At 42.3% G+C, this 25,482-nt stretch overlaps 2 protein-coding genes across 2 annotated transcripts in view; both read right to left on the bottom strand.

The window, feature by feature from the left end:
* Rspo3 (R-spondin 3) overlaps positions 1-2,624 on the bottom strand; it is an 85,457-nt gene extending 82,833 nt beyond the window's left edge. Inside the window, exon 1 of the mRNA XM_050138184.1 lies at positions 2,033-2,624. Coding sequence (XP_049994141.1) covers positions 2,033-2,129 — 97 coding nt within the window. The 5' untranslated portion in view covers positions 2,130-2,624. The remainder of the gene's footprint in view (positions 1-2,032) is intronic.
* A 20,995-nt stretch (positions 2,625-23,619) lies between these two features.
* Positions 23,620-24,088, bottom strand: LOC126499125 (gamma-secretase subunit PEN-2-like). Its single transcript, XM_050138188.1, is given in 3 exon segments — positions 23,620-23,759; positions 23,919-23,940; positions 23,942-24,088. Coding segments are annotated over 3 exon segments (309 nt in total).
* Positions 24,089-25,482: the final 1,394 nt, after the last annotated feature.

The raw sequence follows: 25,482 nt of genomic DNA, 5'->3' as shown, positions 1-25,482 counted from the left end.
GAGAGAGAGAGAGAGAGAGAGAGAGAGAGAGAGAGAGAGAGAAGCTTCTCCTTTAGACTTCACACATCACCCATCTAGTCCCAGCCCAGATGTGCGCACCCAGAGTTTCCCCAGCTCTGGTCCTCACTGGGGGGAGATGAGAACGAATGCACAGCAAACTTTCTTTGCTTTGTTTCCTTCAGAAACAGCAGTGACCCAGCCAGAAACCCAGGTACCCGTCACACTAAAGCACAGTGAGGATTCTGCCCCACTGGGACAAGTATGGAGCTCCCAAGGGTGGGTGGCTGTCACTACCAGGTTGGAGTGGCCTGTAAGTGATGTAGGGCAAGAAGCTGTGCTTCTCCTGAATTCGGTTTCCCCACTGGCCCTGAAACTCAGTGCTCAGTGGACCTAGCTTGCCTGGGTGGGTATGATGACCTCTGAGCCCCAGGCTGCTGCTTCCGTGCGGCAGCAGAAGGGCCTGAGTGATAGACTGGGTGGGAGGGTTGCACAGAATACAAACCACTCAGAGGCCAAGAATAATAAATCGGATGCCCTGACATGTTTAGTTTAGGCCCTCCTGCGCAGAGACGCGATCCGAGAGGCAGTGGAGCCAGCTCGGACTCCAAGTCTCTGGCGCTCCCACCCAGCCACGAATTTTAAAGGCAATTTTCAGGTGAATCAAACTTTGTCTGGCCTGGGCTTTGCGGTACAAAGGGAGCTTTCAGGGGACCCTCATGTCCAGGGCCAGGGCAGAGACAAACAGTGACGAGAGGCGATTAGTAAATTTTCACTCCACACAAGTGTTGTTGTGTCCAGAGAGTTGCAGGCGTTCCTGCCTCAAGGGTTTTTGCGGGCTGGACACTCGGGGAGAGATCTCATCGGGAGACCAGACAAGGTCGTGGGCTGACTAGCCAACCAGCCGGAATAGCTTTACAGAGTGATGTCAGTTAGCTCCCCTTACTAGCTAGCCCTGGGCTCCTGTGCCCTCTGCCAAGCCAGGGTCGTCCTTAACTCAGCGAAGGGACTCTTCTCGTGGGCACCCACAGCAGAGCTGCGCGCAGGGCCACCCGGGAAACAAATAGAGGAGCCACCCTCGCATCTCTGCCTGAATCTCTGAAAGGTGCCCCTTTGCCTCTGACCAACTTTGGTGGAGGCTTCCCTTCCCAGACGTCTCTATCTCATTCCAGAGAGAGCACCCTACCCAGCCGCTAAAGAACACTCTTCTAGGTAGTTGGGTAAAGAGCAGTGAGGAGATGAGCTCAGGGGGAACCCCATTCTCTGTGTGTCTGTCTCAGGGGACCCACTTGAAAGAGTCTAAGATGGCCAAATCGCTCACGTGGGACAGGCAAGGCAAGAAGGTAACTGGACTTCCAAACCTCCGGAGTTCCTCTCCATTCAGACCCCAGAGCGTGGGACATGGGGCAACTCCGCAAGCTGTCGTGGAAGCCCCAGCGCCCCCCGCACCACTCTACTCCACTCGTGCGCACTTCGTGGAGAGAGCAGTAGCGCAGGCGCTAGGTCACTGCCTCCCTCCCCCCAGACCCGCCCCAGGATGCTTGCCTTGACTACCAGAAAGCAGCCGGCGGCGGGGGGGGGGACAGCCAAAGCTCCCCTGAACCAGGCGGCAACTCGCGGTGTGCTGGTGTTGCGTTGGGCCAGTATCAAGCCACCCGAAGGCAGGACGGGCGACCCAGCTGCCTGGGGCTCTAGGCCTCCGTTGGAGTCTCCAAAGTAAAGCACACATCCCTAGAGCGAATCTAAGCAAGAAACAGAACATTTCCAGATCCCGAATTACAAGGGGGCGGGAGCCAAGCTAGCGCCGGGTGCACAGACCCCAGCTCTGGCTAGAGAAGGAGAGCCCATGCCCGAACTGTTATCTCCTATGAGAGGCGTAGGATGGAGGCTGGAAGGACTATTTCCTCTGGCAGCTGACTCTGGACAGCAAGGAGACAGGTGAATGCGGTGGAAGGGAGGAAACGCTTAACACAAACCAACAACAACAACAACAATCAAAAGAAAATAAAAACCCTAAAGCAAACCCTGCACTTACTTCTTCGCTGGCGCCGTCCCCGGGAGGCGTTTTGGCTGCCGATGTATTCCATAAAGTTCAAAATGATAAAAAACCAAGAAATCAGTCGCAAGTGCATAGTAACCCAGTAATGTTTCTCTTCTTTCTCTCCTTTTTTCTTTTGACTGTTAGTTATATTAAATGTTTTTTTTTTTTTTAATATGTACGTAGGTTTTAGGCGTGTCTATATGGAGCGCTGAAGAACCAGAGCAGCGGGACTTCTCCACTGAGATCCAACAGGCGTGCTGTGATGGCAAGCGAAACGGGGCGGGTGGGCAGGGAAACCAACAATTGCATTCTCAAATTGTCCGAACACAGCCGGCTGCTCTGAGGTGGCTGTCATCGCCGCGAGCGAAGGTTGCAGGAGCCTCCCGGCTGGCTGGCGGCAGGTTAGCCTCGGCTGCGCAGTGGCGGCGGCCGCGGGCAGGATCCTGGCGAGCAGTGACCCCTGGGGCTCAGAGGCTGTGGCGGCTGCGGCAGTGGCTGGGACCCCGGGAGCGATGGGGAGCAGACGCCGTGGGTACCGCGGCCATGGCCAAGGGGCGCTGGAGAGACCCAAGCTGCTTCTGGCGTTCCCGAGCAGGAGCCGCTCCAGTGTTGGGCAGGGCTGGAAGCACCCCATTTGGGAGGAGGGGGAGGGAGGGGGAGAGAGGGATGGCTGCGGGGGGCGGGGGGAGCTCGGGGGGCGGGGAAGGAAACTGCAACAACCCCGAGCGACCTCAATAACTTTCAATTTCAAGAGGGAAAGAGGGAGCTGGAAAAGTACAGGCGTTGCGATTTGGCAGAGGGACGGGAAGAGGCGCCTAAGGGGTCCCGGGTCTGTGCTGGAGCATCTCTGGACACTGCAAGGACTGCTGGAGAAGGGGAGCGGGGTTGGGGGAGGCCCTCGGAGGGATAATTCGGACCGGGTGAAGTGGGCGCACTGGGGCTGAGTGCGCTAAGGTTTCTGATCCAGCTGTCCCAAGTACCCCAGGCCCCAAAGCTTCTGCTGTCCTTGGCCTCTGGCGCTCAACGTCCTAGACACCCAGTCCCTTGGCTTTCCAGAGACCCCTCCTCACTCCAGCAACCGGTCCTGGGCAACCCGCCTCTCCTCTCTTCCACCAGGATCGCTTGTTTCCTGGGTTTTCTGATCACAGATCCTCTCAAGCTCTCCTTGGCCTGTCTCGGTTTCTCTCAGCTGCTGTCTCCTTCAATGCCCCCCCCCCCTTTTTTCAATGAAAGTAGCTGTGATCAGGTGTTGGGCAGGTGATCCTAAGGGGTGATTAGATGGGCTTTATCCTTCATATTGAAGGTGATTTACCTGATCTCAAGGGGAGGACCCAGAGGTGTGTGCTTTGGGGACCTTCTGGATGGAAAAGCTATTGTGCCGAGGCTTTCTTCCAAACCCAGCCTTTGCTGTGGCTCTGGTAGATTCCTCCTCCCCTCAGGCACTTCCCCCTGTATTTAGCTCGCCAGTTAGGCCCGCTCTCTTGTCTCCTAATATTCTTGAGAGGATCTGTTGTACATTTTGGCTTCTCCTTTGGGACCCTGGGAATACTGTGTGGAAAGACTGTCCCCATTTGGGGGGAGTTTAAAAAGGTCCATTTCTTGCTTCTGTTTCCAGTGTAAGTCGGGTGGGGGTGGAGGACTCACGGCAGTAGCAGGAAAAACCCAGGTTCTCAGGCCAACACAGCACTGGGGAGGAGACAAGGCCCTGAGGTGCTATCCACTCTTGTTGAAGTCCTACAAGACATAGCACAAACCCATACACTCTTCTGTCCTTCCTGGCGTATTCTGTTGAAGGTTACAAACCTCAAGGCATTTTTAATGTAAACCTGCCCTGAGAGTACTTAATAGTATTCCGAAGGGTTCTGCAGTGCAAGGCTTTGTGTAAGGCTGGATGGCAAGCAGACCACTTTGAAAACAAAGTGAGATGTGAAGGGTTGCCTTCTATTTATCTGCCCACAAATTAGAGAAGCAAAGGTCATAGCCCCTATCTGTCCCATTTTGTAATCTTTCAAAACACCCCAGGTTACAGATCTCTGTAATCTTTTTAACTGTACCTTTCTTATGTGCCCCAAAATTGGGACTGAAGAGATGAAATGGCCTGGATACTAAAGTCAGGGAACTTCAAACAGGCATTCTTTGCAAAGCTTTAAAATACAGCATCTGGGAGGCTGGCCTTTTCCTGCTAAGTCTTTATTAAATGTCCATTATTTTGCCTACTTGTATTGGAAATTTGAAAGCAGGCATAATATCCTGCAAGTTTGATATATGAGAAAAGCAGTAATCCTGTCAAGAGTATGATTTTTTAAAACTTGTTTTTAAGAATTCCCATTTACCACACAGTTCCTTTTTTCTGCGGTAAAACCTTTTTTTTTTCTGAGCATTCCACAAGTAGCAGGAGTTGCATGAGATACACACACACACACACACACACATACATTGCGGGGGGCAGGCACTTTGCATCAATTGTATGACATCTACCGGTAAATGACAGTTTATCACTCTGAACTGGAAAGTCACAGATGCCCACTCGATTCCAATAACGACTCTCTGGCGCAGAAGCCACTGTATTCCTCTGTGTCTGTCCCCATCAGCTTTTTGTTCTTTCTTGCTTAATACCCTAGATTCGGAATATCTGCACCATAAAATGTGGAGGATTTAGAAGCTATGGGAGGCTCCCTTTGAAGAGGACTCCAGAGACTGCCTTTCTAATCCAGGATACTTGAGCAGGACAAGATGAGATCGCAAAAGGCATATAAAAAAGCAATTTGGTGAAAAGTTCAGGGAACTTGGCATGCAGAAAGACACTCACTTCTCACCGTCTGCTCTGCAGACATATGTTCCTTAGGATGAGAACAGGAATGGCAGTGTAAGTAAATAAACAAACCCAGTGAACTCAGGTTCTTGAGCCATCCCAGAAAAGAAGTGTTAGACTCAGTGGGCAGGAAAAGCTTGTCAAGGAACAAGCACCATTCAGAGGAAACATAAGGAAAACATTAAATAAATGGGGAGAGCATTCTTTCTTTCTTGACACTCGACTTTAGAATAACTTATTTTTTTTCTTTTTGGTCCATGTTACCTTAGTATTAAATGTGTGTTTACTTGCCTGACTGAGTCTTACATTCCCTCAGCTGTCCCAGAAGCTTACAGAAGGCATGCCGTGGACTGTTTTGTGCAATAAAGTCCCCATTTTTCCAATTCAGTAAAGAAAACAGTGCTCGTAGAAATTGGCAGTACCTCTCGGAGCTCCAGACTACAGCAAGTAAAAAGCCACGGGAGCAACACAGAGTTTGAAATTTTCTTCTGATTTTACCATTTGTCAGATCAAACTGGGATTAAGAGTTGGAGACTCAGGGCAAGAGAATAGTATGGGTTTGGATAAACACAGGGAGATAAACATATCCAGAATCAGACTGTAATTTCTCATCTTTCCTCACTGCGTCCTCCGACCAGGCAATGACAACAGTAACAAGTTATTTTTATCCGCTGTGGCAGTGGCACTTTAGGGAACAAAAATGATTGTTGTATTGTTGAACCCCTCCAGCAAATCTGTGGAAGGGAGCTTGCCCCAGAAGAGAGAACAAACCTAAGAGTCTGGAGTGGGGGACAGCTCATAGTGATCGAGAGATGTTTGCCAAAGTTGGAAGTGACATCAGTCATTATAGCGCTGAACCAGTATGCAGATTTGGAAAACGCTCCCCTCTCTCTATTCACCCAGATCTGGATGTCTGTGAGTGATCAATTCCAACAGGATACTTCTGGAAAGGTCTGTGTGACTAATGTGGCCAGAAGCGATCTCGGAAACATGGAGCCAATAGGTTATATAAAAGCCATTGGAATTAGTAGATGGAATCCACCCACTATTTTAGACAGAGATAGAATTATTAGATCAATTTAAGAAGCGATTCAATGGACTGTCGCATTAAGAAAATGGGAAAATAACGACACGGAGTAGCTAGTGGGCTGTCTGTCAACACTTTAGGAATGTTGCTCCTTCTAGATGAAGTCGGGGAACGTTTGTAAATTTGTGTTGAGCACTGCCTTGCGTGTTTTTATTTTAAAAGTAATTTCTCTCATGACATCATTTAACTGAGTACTTAGCAGTATTCACTGCAAAGAATGTAACACCCCAGAAAATGCTGCTTGATTAAAGCATTTGACTGTCAGGAAACTGTGTGTTGTAATAAGAAAGCACAGGTTTAGTAATCTGTACCATTGTGGGTCCTGGCTCTGCATTTTCATTCTGTTTATGTGTTTCTTCATTTGAAGAATGAAGAAATTCAATCAAGTGATTTCTAAAGACTCCGAATGCACTGAAAGTAATGACAATACCTTCCAAACAGAGAGACAGGCTTGCAATTCCAAATGTGGACGCTATTTCTAGCTGTATGACATCATAGTTAGCACTTACGGAGTTGTGTTTAATTGAATGGGTCCAGATTTAGAAATCCGCTTTCGAATAGATCCCTTTGCTGGAAATGGCCAGCCTTTACAAGAATCCTAAATGACTCTGGTCTAGCAAAGCAAATCCAGGACTAGTTTAATCTGTCTCTGTAGACTTTGGGATCTCATTCGAGTGTACATCTTAAACCCTAATTTCTGGGCATTCTCTTAGGGGAAGCGGGGAAAGTGATTCCTACATCTCATAGAGACACTGATCCATTTCAGTTTGAGACTGTGAATCATACAGGAGGTAAAACAAACTTGGGCTCTATTGAACAGGTTTTTTTTTTTTTTAATCTTATGCCACTTTATCTTTTCAGCGAAAAGATAAAAAGCTTCATTTTTTTCCCCATTTGTGTGTTTTTTCATAAGGATGTTTATCTGTGCTTCTTTTGTTCCTGGAGACTCTTCAGAAGGTTCGCAATTAAGCCCGGGTGACTGTGCTCACACCTTTAGGCTGACAAACTGCTACGAAAGACATGAAAGTTTTGTGGCATCTGGAAGGCTATAGGAGAAGGGATGTTGATGAAAACAATTGCCCATTGCACTGCCATATGCCACCTCAAAATAGGTCTCCAAGCTCATAGTTTCCAGGATGAGACATTTGGGGAAAAAAAAAAGTCACATGTGACCAATCTTATGTAGAAAGTACCGTTAATATTTGACATTACCTCTAGATCTGATTTTGGTAGCACCTCTGTCCCTGAGGAAGTTGGCAGTGCTGGATGAAGTTACCAGAGCCCCTTCCCACTGGTTTCCAGTTCAATTGGTGCATGAGAGCAAAGATTGTTTCTGTCCTCTTCCTGCTCTGGCATCCTTCTGGAAGTAGGTGTATCCCACTGGGCTAGGACATGCATCTTTGAGGAGCAGCACCTTTCCCATAACTCCAGTTAGTTCTCATCTAGGTTTTTATACCATAATGTTATATCCTCTCCTTACTCTTTGAATGCAGCTGTAGAAATAACTTCTGACTTTTCCTAACTGCTAGGTAGTTTATTGTTTTCCTTTGGTTTTGTTAATGCTATTTAAAATCTGATTTAAACAGTAACATTTTCTGGAGATCCCTCCTGAGCCTCTTAAGTGTCACAAACTTGTCAAAGCCGGAACTTGAAACTAGGTTCTCTGATTAAAAGCACTGGCACCCGTACCATTTTATCCTGCCTCTCCAGAGAAACACACGCATATTAAAACTGAGCTAGTTGGGCACGGTGGCACACACATTAACTTCAGCACAGCGGAGGCTGAAGCTGGTAGAGCTCTATGAATTTGAGGCTAGCCTAAATTTGAGTTTCTGGATTAGGGCAGGTGGAAGGGAAATTCTTTGTGGTCACAAATAGTCAAGCGACAGACACCAGAGCAATGTCATGGGTTCAATTGGTGTGAATTTTCCAGAATCACAATGGCAATAGCAAAGAAAAGTTCATGTTCAAAATTACAGCCAGGCAATGGGAAACAAGGGGACAAACAGGAAAAGAAAGAGCAAAGCAGCCAGGAAACAGCCGCAGCAAAAGTGAAAGCTGACTCTGGTTTCCAGGCATGTTTTCAGTAAGGCACTCTATTTTTTTCCTGCTCGGTTAACAATATCCCCATAAGTGACTAAGGGTAGTTTATGTAAAAGGACTGACAGCTGTCAATCAGTCAGCTACTCATCTCACACGCAGTTGTCGGGTGTCTCCTGTAAGTGACTCCATTTATTCACGGAAGTAGAGCCTCTGAGCGCCATCTTTCAGGCAAGAGTGTGGAAGGGCTGACTTTAAGGGGCTTCTGTGTCTCCGACCTAAAGCCACGTCAGAGTTTATGACGAGTTCAGCAGCACACAGAGGACATGAAGGTGTGTGCTCAGCGAAGTTTAGGAAGCCTATTCTTAGAGTAGGAGCTACCTTTAGCTGCAGAACAATGGCTGTTCCACCTACACTTATTCTCCATGTATCCATTTGTTACTGTCTCGTATGTACGTAGCTACTTTGGTTCAGCTGGTTATTTTTCTTATTTTTTTTTTCTACATCGATTAAACATATGGTAGTTACCATCTAGGACCTAGTGACACACAACAGAAAAGAATAGGACCCTGTCCTAATTGAAGTTGCCCTCACTGAGGGAGGCAGACAGATAAATGATTAAGCTTTCTAGGTGATAAGTGCTAGGTGATAAGACTGTGCTCTGGGAAGAAAAAAAGTCGCCTGGCAACTTCTACGGATGATGCAGTGTTTGGCATATGGATGATGAAACCTACTGTAGATAAGGACCTGTTCCTTCCTCTGCTTTAGACTGATTCAGTGGTGGAGAGAAAGAGAAGGCACTCCCCCCCCCCCTTGTTTTATGGTGTTCAGTGGCTGCGGTTGGCTGCCTGCTCGCTAGGGAGGCAGCCACACTCCACTGTTATCATCTGCCCTCCTCCAGCGATTCACTGTGTTGTGTTGACTGTGTGGGAGGACTGTTAATGGCTGATGCCTGGTGCTGGGGTCTATGTAGGTTAATGATTTGATCAGTTTACTGTAGCCGTGGGCAGAGTCCTATCAGGTGAGAAAAATGACATTTCATCCCTCATATTTCCTAGAAGTGTTTGAAGGAATTTAGGGTATTTGCAAACAAATGGATGTTGGCATCCCAACCTAACTGCTCCTGTTTATATTTTCCACTCCTCTACATGACTTTTCTTGTTACTTGCAACATGGTCTTCGCAGACAGAGCTTTTTACATCCATTATCAAAAGTCTGGCCGCCAAGCCTCATCCATTTGGCTTCCCAGCCTTGTTCATGCCAGATGTTCCAGGCTTTGCGGTTCCATCCTTGCTCTTGTTAGTGATAAGGGCTGGCTAACCCTTCCAGTCCTCCTTTCTTTTCTTCTATATAACCCTTTCTTTCGAGGAGCTCATTCTGATTTCTCATTGGCTGGGGAGAAGTGTCCATTATGGAGACCAAAGTTGCTGTTTTGTTGGATGATGCTCTTCATGTTAGTCCACCTCCCCGTACTTGCTGGGTACCATTCTGTGCTTATCAGAAGAATTGACTCACTAGTATTTAGCAAGAAGAGAGGAAGTGAAGACTTTTCTTCCCAGGGAGGCTTGTGTCAGTCATATGCTGAACAACAAACTATACCCATGAAGAGTGACCTAAAATGCCAGCTATTCATGGTTTCCCACAACCTTGTGGGTAAATTAGACACCCACTGACCTCCCATGGGTTTGTCATGCACAGCATCAGCTTACAAGTCACTGGAAAAGGGAACAGGGCAGGCCTCTTCTACCAGATATTTCTTCATTTTCAGAATACAATGCTCTTTTAGTTCTAGTAATGGGAGGAGAGAAGTTTCAGAGGATGTCCTCTAATGTCTGTTCTATTGTATTTTGGTTTTGGCCCAAGCAAGTTATGGGGCCAGTCTAAATTCCAAGGTTCACTCAGTAGACCCAAACATTTGATAGGCTGAGCTGCAAAAAACTGTTGGCCGTCTTTAATACAGAGCTATTAAACATACTAATCTCTGCTTAAGGTCAAGTTTTCAAATATTTTTGACCAATCATAAAATTTGGCATTGAGCAAACAGAAGTTTATTACACACTCTATCTGACCACTTATAGAGTACTTTCAGAGTCTAGATTAGGTCTTACTTGGTTGAGTTTTGGTTCTATTCTTGAGACCTTAGTAATACAGAGTCTAACTTTTGTGTTTTAGGTTTCCAAGTAAAAGGAACTATGGTTTGGAACTCAAAGGGAGTTTGGAGCAGTCTCAACATTGGGTAAAGTTGTAAAGGTTTCCCCTGCAGAATTTTAGCATGTGATTCCAGTTCTCTCTGGTTTTCTTGGGTAGGTAAATGTGATAGCCAAGCCCCTTGTGGAAAGGATCCCTGTATAAATAGCTTGCCAAAGATACTTCCTTTTGTTTACTAAGAGTCAATGTCAAAACTTAACATGGTCCTGCATAGTTAACTGCAGATTATATTCCCTAACCTTGAGACTTAGTCAAACAAAGAAGGATTGGATCACTTTCTCTACAATATAGATTTATCTTTAGGGTTTAAGAAAGGAGACAAGGGAAGCAATGTCTTTACTCACTCACTACTTGATACTTTGACTTACTTGAGAGTCACTTGTTACTTTTGGATGAATTTCTGGTGAAGGTCATTACTGTGGTATTAATATTCAATGTTTGTATTGTTTACTGTTCTAAACAGGAACCTGGTGGAATGGAACCTAAAAATGAGGTGCACTAACATGCCAAGTAATAATTAACTTTATTCAGAGCATCAGACAATTTATACCCTGGGCACCACATGTTTTCCTATTCTCTGGATTCCTATTCTGATCAGTTGAGATTTTCTGTAATGGTTTCTGGCTTGGGAAAGGATCGAGGGAGGAAAGGAAAAGGGAAGACAATGTAATTATATTTTCATTTTAAAAAACACCCAAAATATTTTCTCCTTAAAATTTCCTAGTCTCAAGTATTTTGTTATAGAAAATAGGTTAAGACAAATAGTTCTATAGCCTTTTTCACTTGTGTATTAAAACATAATTCCAAATAATACTCAAAAAGGTGAGTTCTTTTGTGGGGAGGCAATTAAGTCATGAGAATGCTACCTTTACTACTTGAGTTAGTGCCTTACAGAAAGTCTAGACAGCTTCTTTGTCCCTTTATCTATGTGAGGACTGAGCCAGAAAGTGCCATCTTGTCATCCTCATCTTGGAAGCTGAGAGAACACCATTAGCACAAGCGAACCATGCGGACTCCTTGATTTTGGACATTCCATCCTCTGTAACTGCTGGTTGTTAACCCAGAAAATAATAACTATTCAAAATGCAGAGAGTAAGCGTCAATAGAAGACTCAGCACAAATAGGACACTGCTATCATTGTCCTTTGCCGCTACAGTCCAGGGACCTTGGGAACAGGAGGTAGCAAGAATAAGACACTGAGGTTAGGGTGGATGGGGGCAGGGTAGTGTCGTCTTGACAAAACAGGGCCACTACACTCATAAAGTACAGCATCTGTGGCTGCCTGAAGAAGACCTACACAAAATCAAGGCAGTCAGTATTCTATAAAAGAAGAAGAAAGCTCAAGAGCCCTCACTTCTGGATAAAGAGCTATTGACTAGTTGATGAGGGACGGTCAATTTCCTCTAAGGATGTGTCCTCTAGAAACTTAACCATGCTCGCGTGGATGGCTCAAAACTCATGAGTATGTAGACAGCACAATAAACTCTGTGGGTTATCAAAAATTAGCCAAAGTTGAGAGAGAGTCTATTTAGAATGTGAATATGGGAGGAATTACATGCTATGGAATAATCTTTATCCACTGGGAATAGGTATTATTCTCATTTGTTAATAAAGAGCTGACTGGCCTACACCTGGGCAGGAAGAGATTGGGCAGGAGAGACAGACTAGGAGGACATTGGGAAGAAGAAGGTGGGAATCTCAGGAGTTTCGAGATAAACATGCTATACTGAGATAAGGTATGAAGACACGTGGTAGAATGTGGATATAAATATGAGTTAATGAAAGTCGTAAAAAATAGTAACAAGCCTATGCTATTGGCAGAGCATTTATAATTAATAATATGTCTCTGTGTGGCTATTTGAAGTGGGCTGGTAGGACAGTGCTGACCAGTGGTCCTGATGAAAAATTTCACCTACATCTACTGGGAGAAAATGTAAGCGAATAGGATTTTTTTAGAAAGCACTGTATGAATAAAAATAGATTAACCATCTTGAAGTATTTGGTTATAAAAGAAAGAACAGACACATCATATATTTATATACAGGTCCAGACTAGCTTCTCATAAATAAGTCCTTGAGGATTTTTCTCCCAAATAATTATAAGAATAATTTACATTTTTTTCTTTCCTTCTATGTGAGGGGATGTATGTTTGTTTTTCATAACTAAAATCACTTGTAGTTATCATATGTGTCATTTGAAAAGCAAGAAGTCCTGTGAAACTTAAGGGCAAGTGCATCATTAATACAGCATGTCCTTCTAAAAAGATCCTTGGCTTGGTGTGGGAGGAGGGGGCCTAACTTATGCCAAGCATTATCAGATGTATTTTGAGAAATATGTCTAATATGGAATTTAAATAACTACCATGTAAAGGCAAAAAACAGGAATTCTTCAAGAAAAAGTGTAGGTATAATTTAGTGGGAAAGCACTGTTGTAGTGCATCTGAGGCCATTGTTTTGGTTATTAGTTTCTTCTCTTTTATAAAAAGTATTCACCAAGAAGCAACTTAACGAAGCAAAAGAGGGTTTATTTGGATTTACAATTGAGGAGATACAGTCCTTTATGGAAGAGAAGGCATGGTAGATGGGATAGAGTCCCTGGTCTCGTGGCATTAGCAGTTAGGACGTAGAGAATTGGACATGAAGTTATAAACAATTACCTGCTGACCCTAGGAACCCATTTTCTTCATTGAGGCCCTGACTTCTAAAAGTTCTACATCCTTCCCAAAATAGAGCCAGCAGAGACCCAGTTTTAAACGTATGAGCCAAGCCCACAGGGTAAATATTAGGGGTTAGGAAGAGGGGTGAGGTAGAAGAAAGCATTTCACTTTCTTGTTTGTTTGCTTGCTTTAGAGACAGGATTTCTCTCTGTAACAGCCCAAGCTATCCTGGGACTAGGTCTGTAGACTCCTCACAGAGATTTGATGGGGATTCCTCTTTGTATGCTGTGAATACCATTGCTTAAAAAAGAATCTGCTTCAGCCAGTGGCTCAGCAGAGTAGAGCTACATAGGGAAAACGAAACTGAATATTGGGAGAAAAAATTTGTGGTCAGTGAGAAGCCATGTAGCCCTGCCTGCTGGAGACAGATGCCAGAACTTTACCCAGTAAGCCACAGCCTCATAGTGATACACAGATTAATGGAGATGGCTTAATTTAAGATATGAGTTACCTGGAAATATGCTTAAGCTATTGGCCAAACAGTACTGCAAATAATATAGTTTCTGTGTGGTTATTTAGGGTCTGAGCATCTGGAAACAAACAGGTGGTCTTCCAACAACAGAGATCTGCCTGCCCCTGCCTCCTGAGTGTATTTCACTTTTCCAACAGACAGTATGAGTGGTTCAAAAGTGAACGTTGGTTTTTAGAGTTGACTGTGTCTGAAGCATTAATAAAAAGAAAGCACCCTTGCAGTTTTAGTGAACTCTTATAACCATGGGTAAAGAATAGCAAGCAAATCACTCAGCCAATTGTTTTAAAGATAATTAAAAATCCTCAGATGAAGATCTGCCTTATGGTTTGTCTCATGAGACTGGCAAGGACCGCTAAGACTATGAAGATTGGAAGTAGTGCACACTCCTGAACACTAAGATGCAAAACTAAGAGCATTATAGCATTTTTGTATCTTAACCATTTCTTTCTAAAATTATCAAAATTGCTACTATAGTTTATATTTGTTAGTAATGATTACATACAATTATTTTTATCTTCTGTGACCAGTTTCTAAATGGATGCTAGAGGGAACCTTCAAATAAGGACGCAGTTATGCTTAACTGGATACTAATATCTATATTACATGTTAATTTAAGGATGGCCCCAGCTACCGAAAAAGATTTTACCTAATAATCTTGAAATAGGTGTATTTTCGTTTCCTAAAAATTATATTGTCCTATAATTGCTTTTTTTTGAGTCATACTATTTATCCTTTGAACAGGAGGGCAAGTGTAACCTAGACTATGGTGTCATTGTTTTGATTTCAGTTTCAAAGCTCCTTTTTGTGGATTTCTAGTAATAATAGTTTCACCATGAATTTCTTTAGTGATTTCTATAGTCACATATTATACATTCATATATACATACGTATACACACACAACACACACATATAGGTAGATAAATATGAACAGACTACGTTGTCTAAATATGCAATTTCACTGAAAAACACGGGGCAATGAAAATTTAGGAATTCAAAGATATCCTTGTTAGAGGAGAGAAGAAGGAGAGAATGATTTGAGGTCTGGACAGAGAGAGCAGAATGTAGAACAAAGAAGACAGATCCAAGATTCTTGACATTTGATCCTTTGTGTTTACTTTCTCTCAGGAGTCAGGAATTGCTGTGTCCACGAGGAACTTGGAATCAGAGGTCAGAAGATGCTCTCATACTTACTCCTGTGGTCTTGGAAATTGGTAGAGTTTTCAGCCAAAGGGTTTCTGGAGGCCAGATACATTTATTTACGTGAAAATGTTAAAAGAAGTGGCTTAGGGGCTCTTCCTGTTACACTGGCCTGAGAGCATTATCGGACTCCATAGAGCTTGTGAGCACAATGCTGCTTCTGGGACACTGTTTTCTGGACCGCTAGAGTTCACATTTTCTGCCATTTCCTTAGGCCTTGGGCATAAATTTGGAAGAAATGGGAACAAAACTGACATAAGTTCCTTAAAGAAACACATGTGGAGAGCCAGGATTGAATCTACTACATTCTATCTTTAGTGTTTCCATGGTCATGGCAACACATAAGAAGCTGTCATCAGGGCTGGAAAGATGGCTCAGCCGTTAAAGGCTAGGCTCACAACCAAAAATATAAGGAAGCTGTCATCAGATGGAGTCCCAGATTGGGCAAAGCATGGATGAGAAACATCATTATGTGGTCATTGAACTGCTGATATTTCCCTTGCTAGATCTGGAGTCCGTCATTCAGAATATCCAGCACATATAAGTCAAGATACGTGCAGAATGTCAGTAAATAACACGTTAAAAATATGGAAATGGAAATTTAAAGAATAAATTCCCATTGACAAATGGGGAAGGATGACTGAAAGGTAGAGCTGTTGAGTTCTTTGAAATAAAATAGAGCCGCTGTTGCTAACTTGTCTTAAAGGTATTAAAAAGTTCAATGATCTATTGTCTTTTATGTCTAGCATGCTTTTTGTTTTGTTATTGCTTTTATTGGTTGCTATTCTTGCTATGTTTTGAGATTGCATATCCTATAGCCAATGCTAGTCATGGACTGATTCTCCTGTCTCACTTTTAAGCTCTGAGAGTATAGACTTGTGCTACCACAGCTAGCCTGTCTATTATTAAATAATTATTTTATGTCGTCTTGCAGTTTTCATCACTATAATGAAATACTGGAAAAAAGCTAACTTTTTATAAAGACCAGAGGTTTATACAGCTCATAGCATCAGCTTGACACATGGCTGGAACATGCAAAAGGGAGAGTCTTGCCCTGAGAGTGATTCAAGGACTAGGTTTGGTCTTCTAACAACTTCCTGTGACTATTTAGGGAGCACTGAGGCCCCAGGATGACTACTATAATCGCCCCCAAAGACAGCTCCCAGTGAGCTAAAGATCTCCCAACAGCTCTCACTTCTTAAAGCCTGGGTGATCCCCAGGAACAAAACAAGTGACAAGCTAAGTTCAGATGCAAGTGCTTCAGAGAACATACGGAGTCCTGGAGAGAGAAATGAATATAAACTTTTCCACTTGACAGGCATTTCAGTCTGGTGTACTCCCCCTTCCTTCGGATCAGTGGTTTTCAATCTGTAGGTCACAGCCCCTTTGAGGGACGAAGAACCCTTTCTCAAGGGTCACCTAAGACTATTGGGAAACACAGATATTTACATTATAGTTTATAACAGTAGCAAAATTACAGTTATGAAGTAGCAATGAAAATAATTTTATGGTTGGGGTCATCACAACATGAGGAACTGCATTAAAGGGTTGCAGCATTAGGAAGGTTAAGAACCACTGCTCTGAATGCTATGTTATTGATAAACTCTCAGGATCTCATATTACCACATCTACAGGGGCTCTCTCATCTTTTATATGGGGGCACTGTGCAGGATTCCTGTTAACTTGTAGGAACTGGAGGACAAAGAAAACATGCTTGGAGTCTGAACCAAGAGGCCAGAGTGCCCAGTGATTTTAATGGGCTTGTGGTGAGAGAAGCTTGGTTCTCTTGTAGAATGTTTCCAAAAGAAAATGAAGTTAATTTCCCTTGAATGGCAGATTGTGCCAGTATAAGGCTTCTCAGGAGAGCTGAAATTTCCAAATGAGCCAGGTGTAGTGAGTCAGCACTGGGAAGTCTATGAGTTTGAGGTCAGCCTGGTCTACACAGCAAGTTCCAGGAGAGTTAGGATTGCTGAGTGAAACTGTCTAGAACTGGAAGTATTGGAGGAGACCATCTAGTCATCAAACTCTGTCATCTTATTTTTAATATGTGCCCTGATCCCTGAAAGATTACAGGATTCTCTTGACACGCTCCTGGCAAAATTAAGTCTCTTTGCTGTTTATCACACTGGGCTTCTGAACACTGTTCAATCAGCCATCCTGTGTGCCATCACTCTCTTGCTTTAAAAATTTTCATCCTTGTCCTGCATCTCTGGTGTTCGAGAGCTCCCTCCTCAAGCAACTCATCTGTCTGCTCCCATTGCTCTGACCTTTCTATGCTACAGGGCTATTCTGACACTGCCCCTGGTTCCCATTGTCCTTCCAAACTGAGATCTCTTCATACACTTTAAAATAGGACTTTATCAGTTTTCGTGGGGCCAACACTTTAATTCTAGTTCTCTTTCTTTCTTTCTTTCTTTCTTTCTTTCTTTCTTTCTTTTATACCCTCTTGATTTGTAAAGCCTCTGATCAGGTGACTTCTGGATATAATTGAGAGAAGACAGTATTTTTGCATGCAGCTTAGTGACTAAAGGCTGTATTTGTTTTTATAACTAAGAAAATCCATATGAATTTGTTTCACAAACAGGCTCTGTTTTTATTCTTCAGCTGAACTTAATAAAAAATAGCCTACTCAAAAAAATTAGGCATTGTGTTTATGTATTATTTATTTCTGCATTGCTAAATTTATTCATTTATTTTTAAATTACTGTGATGAATAAAACTCACTTGGATTCTGCTTCTACACTGTCCACCAGTGAGCAAGCTGAGAGCTTAGTAAGGAGAGAGTAAGCATAAAAGTATTAATAGTGAGAATGACACCAAAGACAGAAATAACACAGGTTTTTAACTTATTAATGAAGAAGGCTTTAGAAGTATATTAATAAATACATTATTATGTATCAATTTTTTAAGACTGAAAAAGGGTTTCTTCAACTATAGAAAAATGAGCAGAATTAAGTCAGGGTCATTAAGATGGCCATCTTGGAAGCCTTGAATAGTAAATTAGTTTCTGAACCAAATGAAGTCTAAATCTGATGATAGTTTTGACAAAGAGCAGTTCAGGTATTGAATATTACTTTTCAAAAGAAGACTTGCATAAAAGTTCTTCCTGTCTCCTCCAAAATCAACTCAGGAGCCACTCTCTGTACAGGACTCTTGAGAAAGTTCCTCAGTTTCTGAGAGCACATAACCCAAGCTTTGAGTGAGGACCCATGACTTGTCATTGTAATTATACCCATTTACCTACTTTGGAGGTTTGCGGATTATCTTCTACTTTCTCCTCTGTACTGTGCATCTTATTCATCTTCAGAGTCTACAACTTACTTCGAAATGTGTGTGTGTGTGTGTGTGTGTGTGTGTATAGAAGGGATGGAGGGTGAAGAAGACAGTACCTTCCATTGTGGCTCATTTCTCAAGCTCTCTGTTTAATTAGTTTTAGAGATGGTCCAAAGATCAGCAGGACCAATAAAAACTGAAAACTTCTTAGAGCCATGGACTCTCAGGCTCTACCTTGGTTCTCATACAGGGTTTGTATGAGACTTACAATGAAAGAACCTGTGTCCTGACATATCACCACCCAAGAACACAGAAAAACACCAAGAATGAATTCAATTTCAACACGGTTAAATCAGAGCTGGTGAATGGTGAACAGGTGTCTGTATGATTCACACAATGCTCAGGAGATCCCATTGTGCCCCACGGTTAGGACTCCCTGCTCTACTCGGGCTCCAATGAACCTAAAGGCAAGAGACACTTAACCCCTTGTTAAATGAAAAAGGAAAAGGGAAATTCAGATTCCATGTTCCTGCAAGCACTGAACCCGTAGTCTGAATTTTCACAGAAAGCTCTTGTGTGTATCTAGCATGCATCTCAGGTTGTTTCAATCTGGTGCTCTTGAAGGGGGCATCTTGGCCTTTGTCCTCACAGCCTTCATCAGGTGACAAAAGGTGAAGAGGACAACATGCAAAGTAGGGAAGGTGAGGCGCGATAAAGATTCTGAAATCTGATAGGCAGTGGCATCTGAGGAGGTGGGGCTCCAATCAGCTAAGCCATTAGCTCATTATCAAGAATCCCTGAGACACCCAGGGAAGCTAAGAATTCCAGGGACTCTCCTTGTTTGGAAAAGAGCTGCTTTGGAATAGTCTTAATAGAATGAGTAGCTAAGTCTTATGACTCATGAAGGGAGAAAGAAGCCATTCTTCAGACCATGGATGCTATCCTTTAAGTTTATTTCATTTTTATGTGATTGTTCCAACAAGGACCAGCCACTCGAAGAGCATACAGTTTCTTTACATAACACAAAAGCAACACATGTCTAGGGAATTTAATTACTGTGTTGGTTCAATTGATCTTCCCCTTGCCACAGAAGACCCAGTTAGTTGTATGGATCATTCTTGGTAAAACCTTGCTGCCACTCAAGAATTCGTTCAAGAGCAAACACTGATGAACAGAAATATTTCTATGATTCCTTCAGAGTGGGAGGAGTAGCATGCATCTCAAGCATCTCCATACAAAAGTATGTCGACCACCTGGTAAGGTGTTACACACAGATGGCACTAAGGAGTAGAACATCTGAAAGGTTTATTTATTGATTTATTTTCCATGGGGAGGAGGTCAAAGCTTGCATGTGCAAGCAGTAAACAGCAACAAGGAGCACAGGAGTGTGAAATGAAAGGCTTGGGCAGGGACTGATGAGCTGGTGTCGAGGGCTCCAACTGCCTATGGATAGCCTCGGAGCTCCCCTCCAAACCCATGTCTGTGGGAAACATGGGGCTCTCTACTATCTCACCTCCTGTTCTCAGGTGTAGCCTTGGTGGTTATTTAACTCCTGGATCTTACAGAAAGAAATGGTAATCCCTGGCTTCCCCTGGCGCTAAACTTAAAGGATCTCCCAGTTCCAATGAGTGAGCTTATTTAGTTTGACTATCTAGAGAAGCTACAAGACCTGAAGATAATTTGCCTTTGTAAGAAGCAGCCAAACTGAACATTTGGCTGATAACTCCTGTTAGGCCTTCCCCTTCTAGCAAGGGCGTGTGATTTCCCAACAAAGGCAGCCGAGTTGCAAAACAGCAGGGCTTTGCTACAGTTAGTAATTAATGAGGTGCTAAAAGTGCCAGAGCAGAGGCTCCCAGACTCAGTGTGTGACTCAAAGGGCTAAGAAGCACCCAGGCTTTCAAACAAGTGTCAGTTAAATAAACAGAGAGTCAAGTGAGTCCACTCTGTGGAATGGGAGATGGTCCACTGTTATCAGGAAACATCACAAGACTGTGTAATACAATATTAGAAAGATTAGTCACCGTATTTTGCAAGTTGTGAGAAACTGGAATTTTTTTTTTCTCCCTCCAGTCTTTTGAAGGTGTAGAATTATCTGTCTTCAGCATTCAGGGGAGTCAAAATGCATTCCTAAACCACCTCCTTGTTCAAATAAATAACCAATCTCCTACAGTTTCCCACTAGCATGGCTTTGCTTTATTCTTTTAATGTATATTAATCAATCAAGTTAATTATTAATATTAGTAGACAAGTTGAAATACTTTACTTATCAACCAATAGCTGAGGACCCCAAAGACTAACTCCTGCTTCCTTTGCTGGAAAAACATCACTGAGGAAGAATGATATAAGGTGTCATTTTTGCCAAAAATGAAATGTGTGGCTTTTTTTCTTTGAAAGAGCAGAAAAATTCTTGAATAAATTCAGATGACTGTTATTATTCACACTAGATTTTATGGTTTCTACTCTCGCGTTGTTTACAAATTTCTTTATGTAAATGAATTTTGTGGTTGCCTGCACTTTTCTGTAATTGTAATAAAGTGTATTATTGTATGTTAATAAGTTTCCTCAAAATGATTCACTATATACACATACATATATAAAAGTAAGATTATTTACAGTACATACATATTTATTAATAGTCTCCCTACTGTGATGGGAAAGAAAAAATTATTTGATAAAGTTGACTAGCTTTGGAGTCCCATGAGGGACTTTAAAACAACTTACTTCTGTTCTAAATGATGTGGTACATCTGCTTCAGGGGCACTAAAAATTTCTCATGCTCGACAAATATACTGAGATTTAACATGCAAGGCAAATGAAAGAACTCTTTGAGATGCATTCCAGTGCTAAAAGTTTTTAAGAATTAAGCAAGTGCCTATTGTATTCCTTAACAATATAGGACTAATATACGCATACTTGCCGTAAAGAAACACTTGACATCTATTCACTTATAAGCAAATACGTGTGATTTCCAGATACAAGAAGCTGAATCTCATAGAATTGGGTTAGTGCATTTCAAATTGGAGAAATAAATCTTTTTTGATGATAGGTTTATCTTATTTGAGAGAATTTATTAAATATCAGCTGATAACAGACACTAGCAGTCTCATGCTAAAGCTATTATTGTGAATTTGGAACTTTGAGACTTTAAATCACACAGGCAGTCATTAATGATCTGACTCCAGAGATCTCTGGTGCTGGCACCAGTTCGTGAATGAGGCAAGGATTTAAATCACTTGAGTGCTATCCATTAAGAAGGCCTGAGCTACTTTGCCTTTGCTTTTCTTGATGTTGTTTTTATTTTGGAGGAGGGTTCGTTTTAGCACATGAACTTTCCACTTTTTACATCTGTAGTGAAGAATTATTTTCCTGGAGAAGTCTTTTCCTTCAACATACTCTAGAGGGAGTCAAATCTAAGAAAGTAATGTTTGAGGCATTTCGAGTACTGTTGGCTCTTTTCATAAATTCCTTTCCTTGATGACAATCTGCGTTGACTCTCTCAGTTAATAAAGACCAAAGCCAGGACTTGTGCAGGATCTGGATTTGATGAGGCCAAGGGAGAGGCAAATTTCTGTATGAATCAATTACTGTCTCACAGAGAATCTTCATTGCCCCTCGTCTCAGACTGCTGGGATCATCTAGTGGACTAGTATGGACTTTGGCCGGAATAGCCAAAGAGTGATGAGCAGGTGGCAGATGAAGCAAGCACTCACTCACAGGAGAGAAACAACCTCAGTCCTCCTAAACTGGAATAACGAATTCGGAAAAACTCTTAACCTTGTTGAAATTCAAGTCTTCTCAGTTTTGATAAATGGAAATTTGAATTAGGTCTCTGGCCTAAATTTTATGACATAATTTCTAGAGAAGGTTTCAATATTTGTTCTTTTTATTGCATTATGAATTTCTCTTGGCATGCCATCACCAGCTTCTATGCACAGCTGTGGAAATCATGGGTAGCCCTCAAGGCTCAGCTCAGAGATGTTATTCCATGAACATAAATCTTGTCCTTCCTCCATGCTCCAGAAATCATTTCTGCTTCCTTAAGTTTCACCTGAAGTTTGCTATGATCTTCCTCTTGTCATTACCACACCCTGCTTGGATCACAGCTGCTTTTGTAGATGTCTGACATTCCAGCCAAATGTTCCAGCTCCATAAGGATAGGGCCAAATTGATCTGAACTTTACACTCGTCATGCTACACACAACATGAATTGGGCATAGAAGATGCTGAACAAAGGTTTATTGAGAAGCAGAAAAGAAACTGCTTCCAACATAACCCTGATTTTTCAAAATGTATTTAATTTTGATTGAAGTTTATTTTAGTGAGTTCACAGACTGCAGTTCCTAAGCTGCAGTGAAATCGTTATGAGGATATCATTTTAGGAAATTTCCTCTTTAGAAATTGAGGGTAAAAAATATACTTGGTATTCTTTTCAAGTTTGTTCTTTAAGAACTAATAGTTTAAGTGTTCTGTGTAGTTCATCAGCTGATGTCTACTCTGAGCTGATTTGAGTGAATGCTTTTGATGACTACCATAGGACATACATTAGCCAATCTCCTGCACCCCTTAGAGATATGGGGTAACCAACATTTTTCTTAGCCACTGCCATCTTACTTCTATATAACAAACTGACTAAGTTCACAACAAGAGATCCATAGTTAGCTGAAGTAATGGCTTCTGGAGGAGGAGGGTCGTTTTCTTTTGGCTCATGGCTTTCGGTAGATTGCCCATGCTCTGTGGGAGGATAGTTCCACACCTATGCACACTCAGGCATCACTAACTGAAATCAAAACAAACTGAAAACAAAAACAGTATAGAAATAGAAGAAAAGACAAGAAGGTGTAAGGGGAAGGAATTGTTTGGATCTGGGTAGAATGTTAAGGGATATTTGGGTTAGATATGATCAAGATACCTTGTATACATGTACAATATTATCAAAGGATAAATAAAATTTCTAAAAATATTTGCCTTTTAACTTTTTTACCAACTTAAAGTATCCACTTTCTGTTAGTATTTGCATTCCTTTGTGCAGAATCAATTTTGTTTCTTATACTTTGGGAACTTGGTGACGACCATAGTTGAATCCCTGACAATAAATGTCAAATTTAACAGTTGACCTTTTCATTAGGGAATCTTGTCATCTTAATATCCTTTGTAGTACACATGGACACATGTGATTTCACCAGTGGGTGAATAGGTAAGGCATTCTAGTTAGGGTTTCTGTTGATGTGATAAAGAACATGATCAAAGGCAACCTGGGGAGTAAAAGGTTTATTCCTGTTTTTACAAATCTTAGTTCACACTCCATCACAGAGGGAAGTTAGGACAGAAACTCAAGACAGGATCCTGGAGACAGGAACTGAAGTAGAGGGCACTGAGAAGTGATGCTTCAGACTTGCTCTTCCTAGCTTGTTAAGTTTCCTTTCTTACACACTCTGGACCCACTTGCTCAGGGATGGTACCCTCAGAGCTGGTTAGGTTCTTACCATCCATTAGAAAAAAATCCTTGCAGGCTTTTATACTGAATAATCTTATAGGAGATTCTTTCTCAATTGAAATCCCATCTTCCTAGATATGCCTAGATTTGTGTTAAGTTGACAACAACCAACACAAAGAAGTTCTCCTTCCAGTTTCCATTTTTTTTAAAGTTTGGGTCATTTGTTGGGGCAGATGGGAAAAGGGGGACAGACAGTCTTCAGGGTTTGAGAAAAAGCTTAGACCAGAGAAGCCCATCCTGGGAGAAAGAACAGATCGCCAGGTTGCCAGCTTGTGAGGTTGTCAGGGGGTGCCCAGGGAAATGGTGAATGAAAGGTAGTACCCAAGAGCACCCCAGCGGGGCCGGTAGATCTGGAAGATGGTGATCCAGGTGGTGAGAACAATTACCCAGAAGAGGAAGCCCACAGCTGAGCACCAAACATCTAAAACGAAGAACAAGGGTAGGAAGAGTTGGCCTCCTTCAGGCCCGCCTTTTTATCTCCTGCCAGAGATCTCCCAGAGGTCTAGAGCCTCTATCATCCTTCTAACCACCCACTACCCTGTTTGTTTTGTTTGTATTTTTCTGGTGCCCTAGAACTCACAGCTTTTGATTTGGCACTACTCTGCTCTGCTCTGCTGGGGCGAGGAAGGCCTCTCCGAAGAACCAGAAAATATTGACCAACCAAAGAAAAGGTAGGAATGCAAAACCACCAAGATAGTACTTCCGGCACAGATTCAACTTCTCCTCATTGGACACCCGTTCCAAGTTCATAGCTGTGCTGGAGGCTGGTGGTCCTAATGGTCTGCAGACCAAGACCCAAACGACAGGCACGAGAACATGAACTACCACGCCCCTATTACAACAAATTAGATAAAGGGGGGGTTGCTACCAGGAGGGTACCTCTGTGACCTCGAACAGGCAGGTGGGGAGAAGTTCTTTATTTAGTTAGGATGTGCGAGACAACCCCCAAATCACCAGTGGAGTTTATCCCCAGTTTCCATACTTTATTGCCTTTGGAGACAGTCTTGTAATGTCCTACCTAACATAACCCTAGTCGTGTGTTTAAATTGCTTTTCCTCTGATTCTCTTAAACTACATAATCACTCGTGGAAGAAGCCTTATTTCCATCTAAATATGTATCTGAAAATGTAGAGTTGTCAATCAGAGAGTGTGAAGTATCAAAAATATTGATTTAATATTAAAGGACTGGTAGAAATATGCTCAGAGGAGCTTAGTTGGGAGACTGGATTGTCATTCTTGTTTATCCCTTGGATACACGAAGTTACATTCAAGGCTACCTTTATCTCCCTTCACCACCTCTCTTGATTACTCAGTCTCTTCCTCTCTGGCATTCTGTTGAACTGAGTAATGTGTAGTAACAGCATCTCCCAGAGGTTTTGTGGGGATTAGAAGCCCCTATTAATTTTTCAGTCTTTGCTGTAGAATGAAAAGGCTTTAACACAAAATCAAATTATTGATGTCACAGAAAACAGAACATATTTTGCATGTTACATTATGTAGTTACTATGGAAACAAGGTGATGTGTGGGTGGAGGCCACTTGTTCATTTCTGACTGCTCAGAGCACAAAACAAAGAGAGACTATTTTATTTAAATCACTGCTTGGTCCATCCCTTAAGCATATTACTAGATAGCTCTTATATCTTTGGTTAACCCATTTATATTATTTTATATTTTACCATGAGGCTCGTAGCCTACTGGCAAGGTTCTGGCTGGCATCTTGTATCTTTCTCCTCTGGTGGCTCCACAGCTTCTCCCTGATTCTGCGTTCTTTCTCCCAGCATTCAGTTGAGTTTCCCTTACATAGCTCTATTCTGCCTTGTTCAGGCTCAAAGCAGCTTCTTTATTAACCAAAGATAATAAAACATATTAACAGCATACAGAGGGGAATTCCACATCACCTCCCCCTTTCTGTATAAATAAAAAGGAAGGTTTTGACTTTAACATAGTAAAATTACATATAACAAAACAGTTATCAAGCAAGAACTATGGTTACAATACTTATATCTAATTTATCTTTTATCAAAACTAAGGAAAACTATAATTATGACTAATCTTCAACTCCATCAAATAATATTTATATATATATATATATCTATATATATCCAATACTGTGACCCATCTAGAGGTCTTTTTTTTTTATCTG

Source organism: Alexandromys fortis, unplaced genomic scaffold (genome assembly GCF_014885135.2).
Source record: "Alexandromys fortis isolate MF-2015 unplaced genomic scaffold, M_Fortis_MF-2015_v1.1 scaffold_14, whole genome shotgun sequence".
Lineage (NCBI taxonomy): Eukaryota > Metazoa > Chordata > Mammalia > Rodentia > Cricetidae > Alexandromys > Alexandromys fortis.
This window is presented reverse-complemented; position numbering and strand designations above follow the sequence as displayed.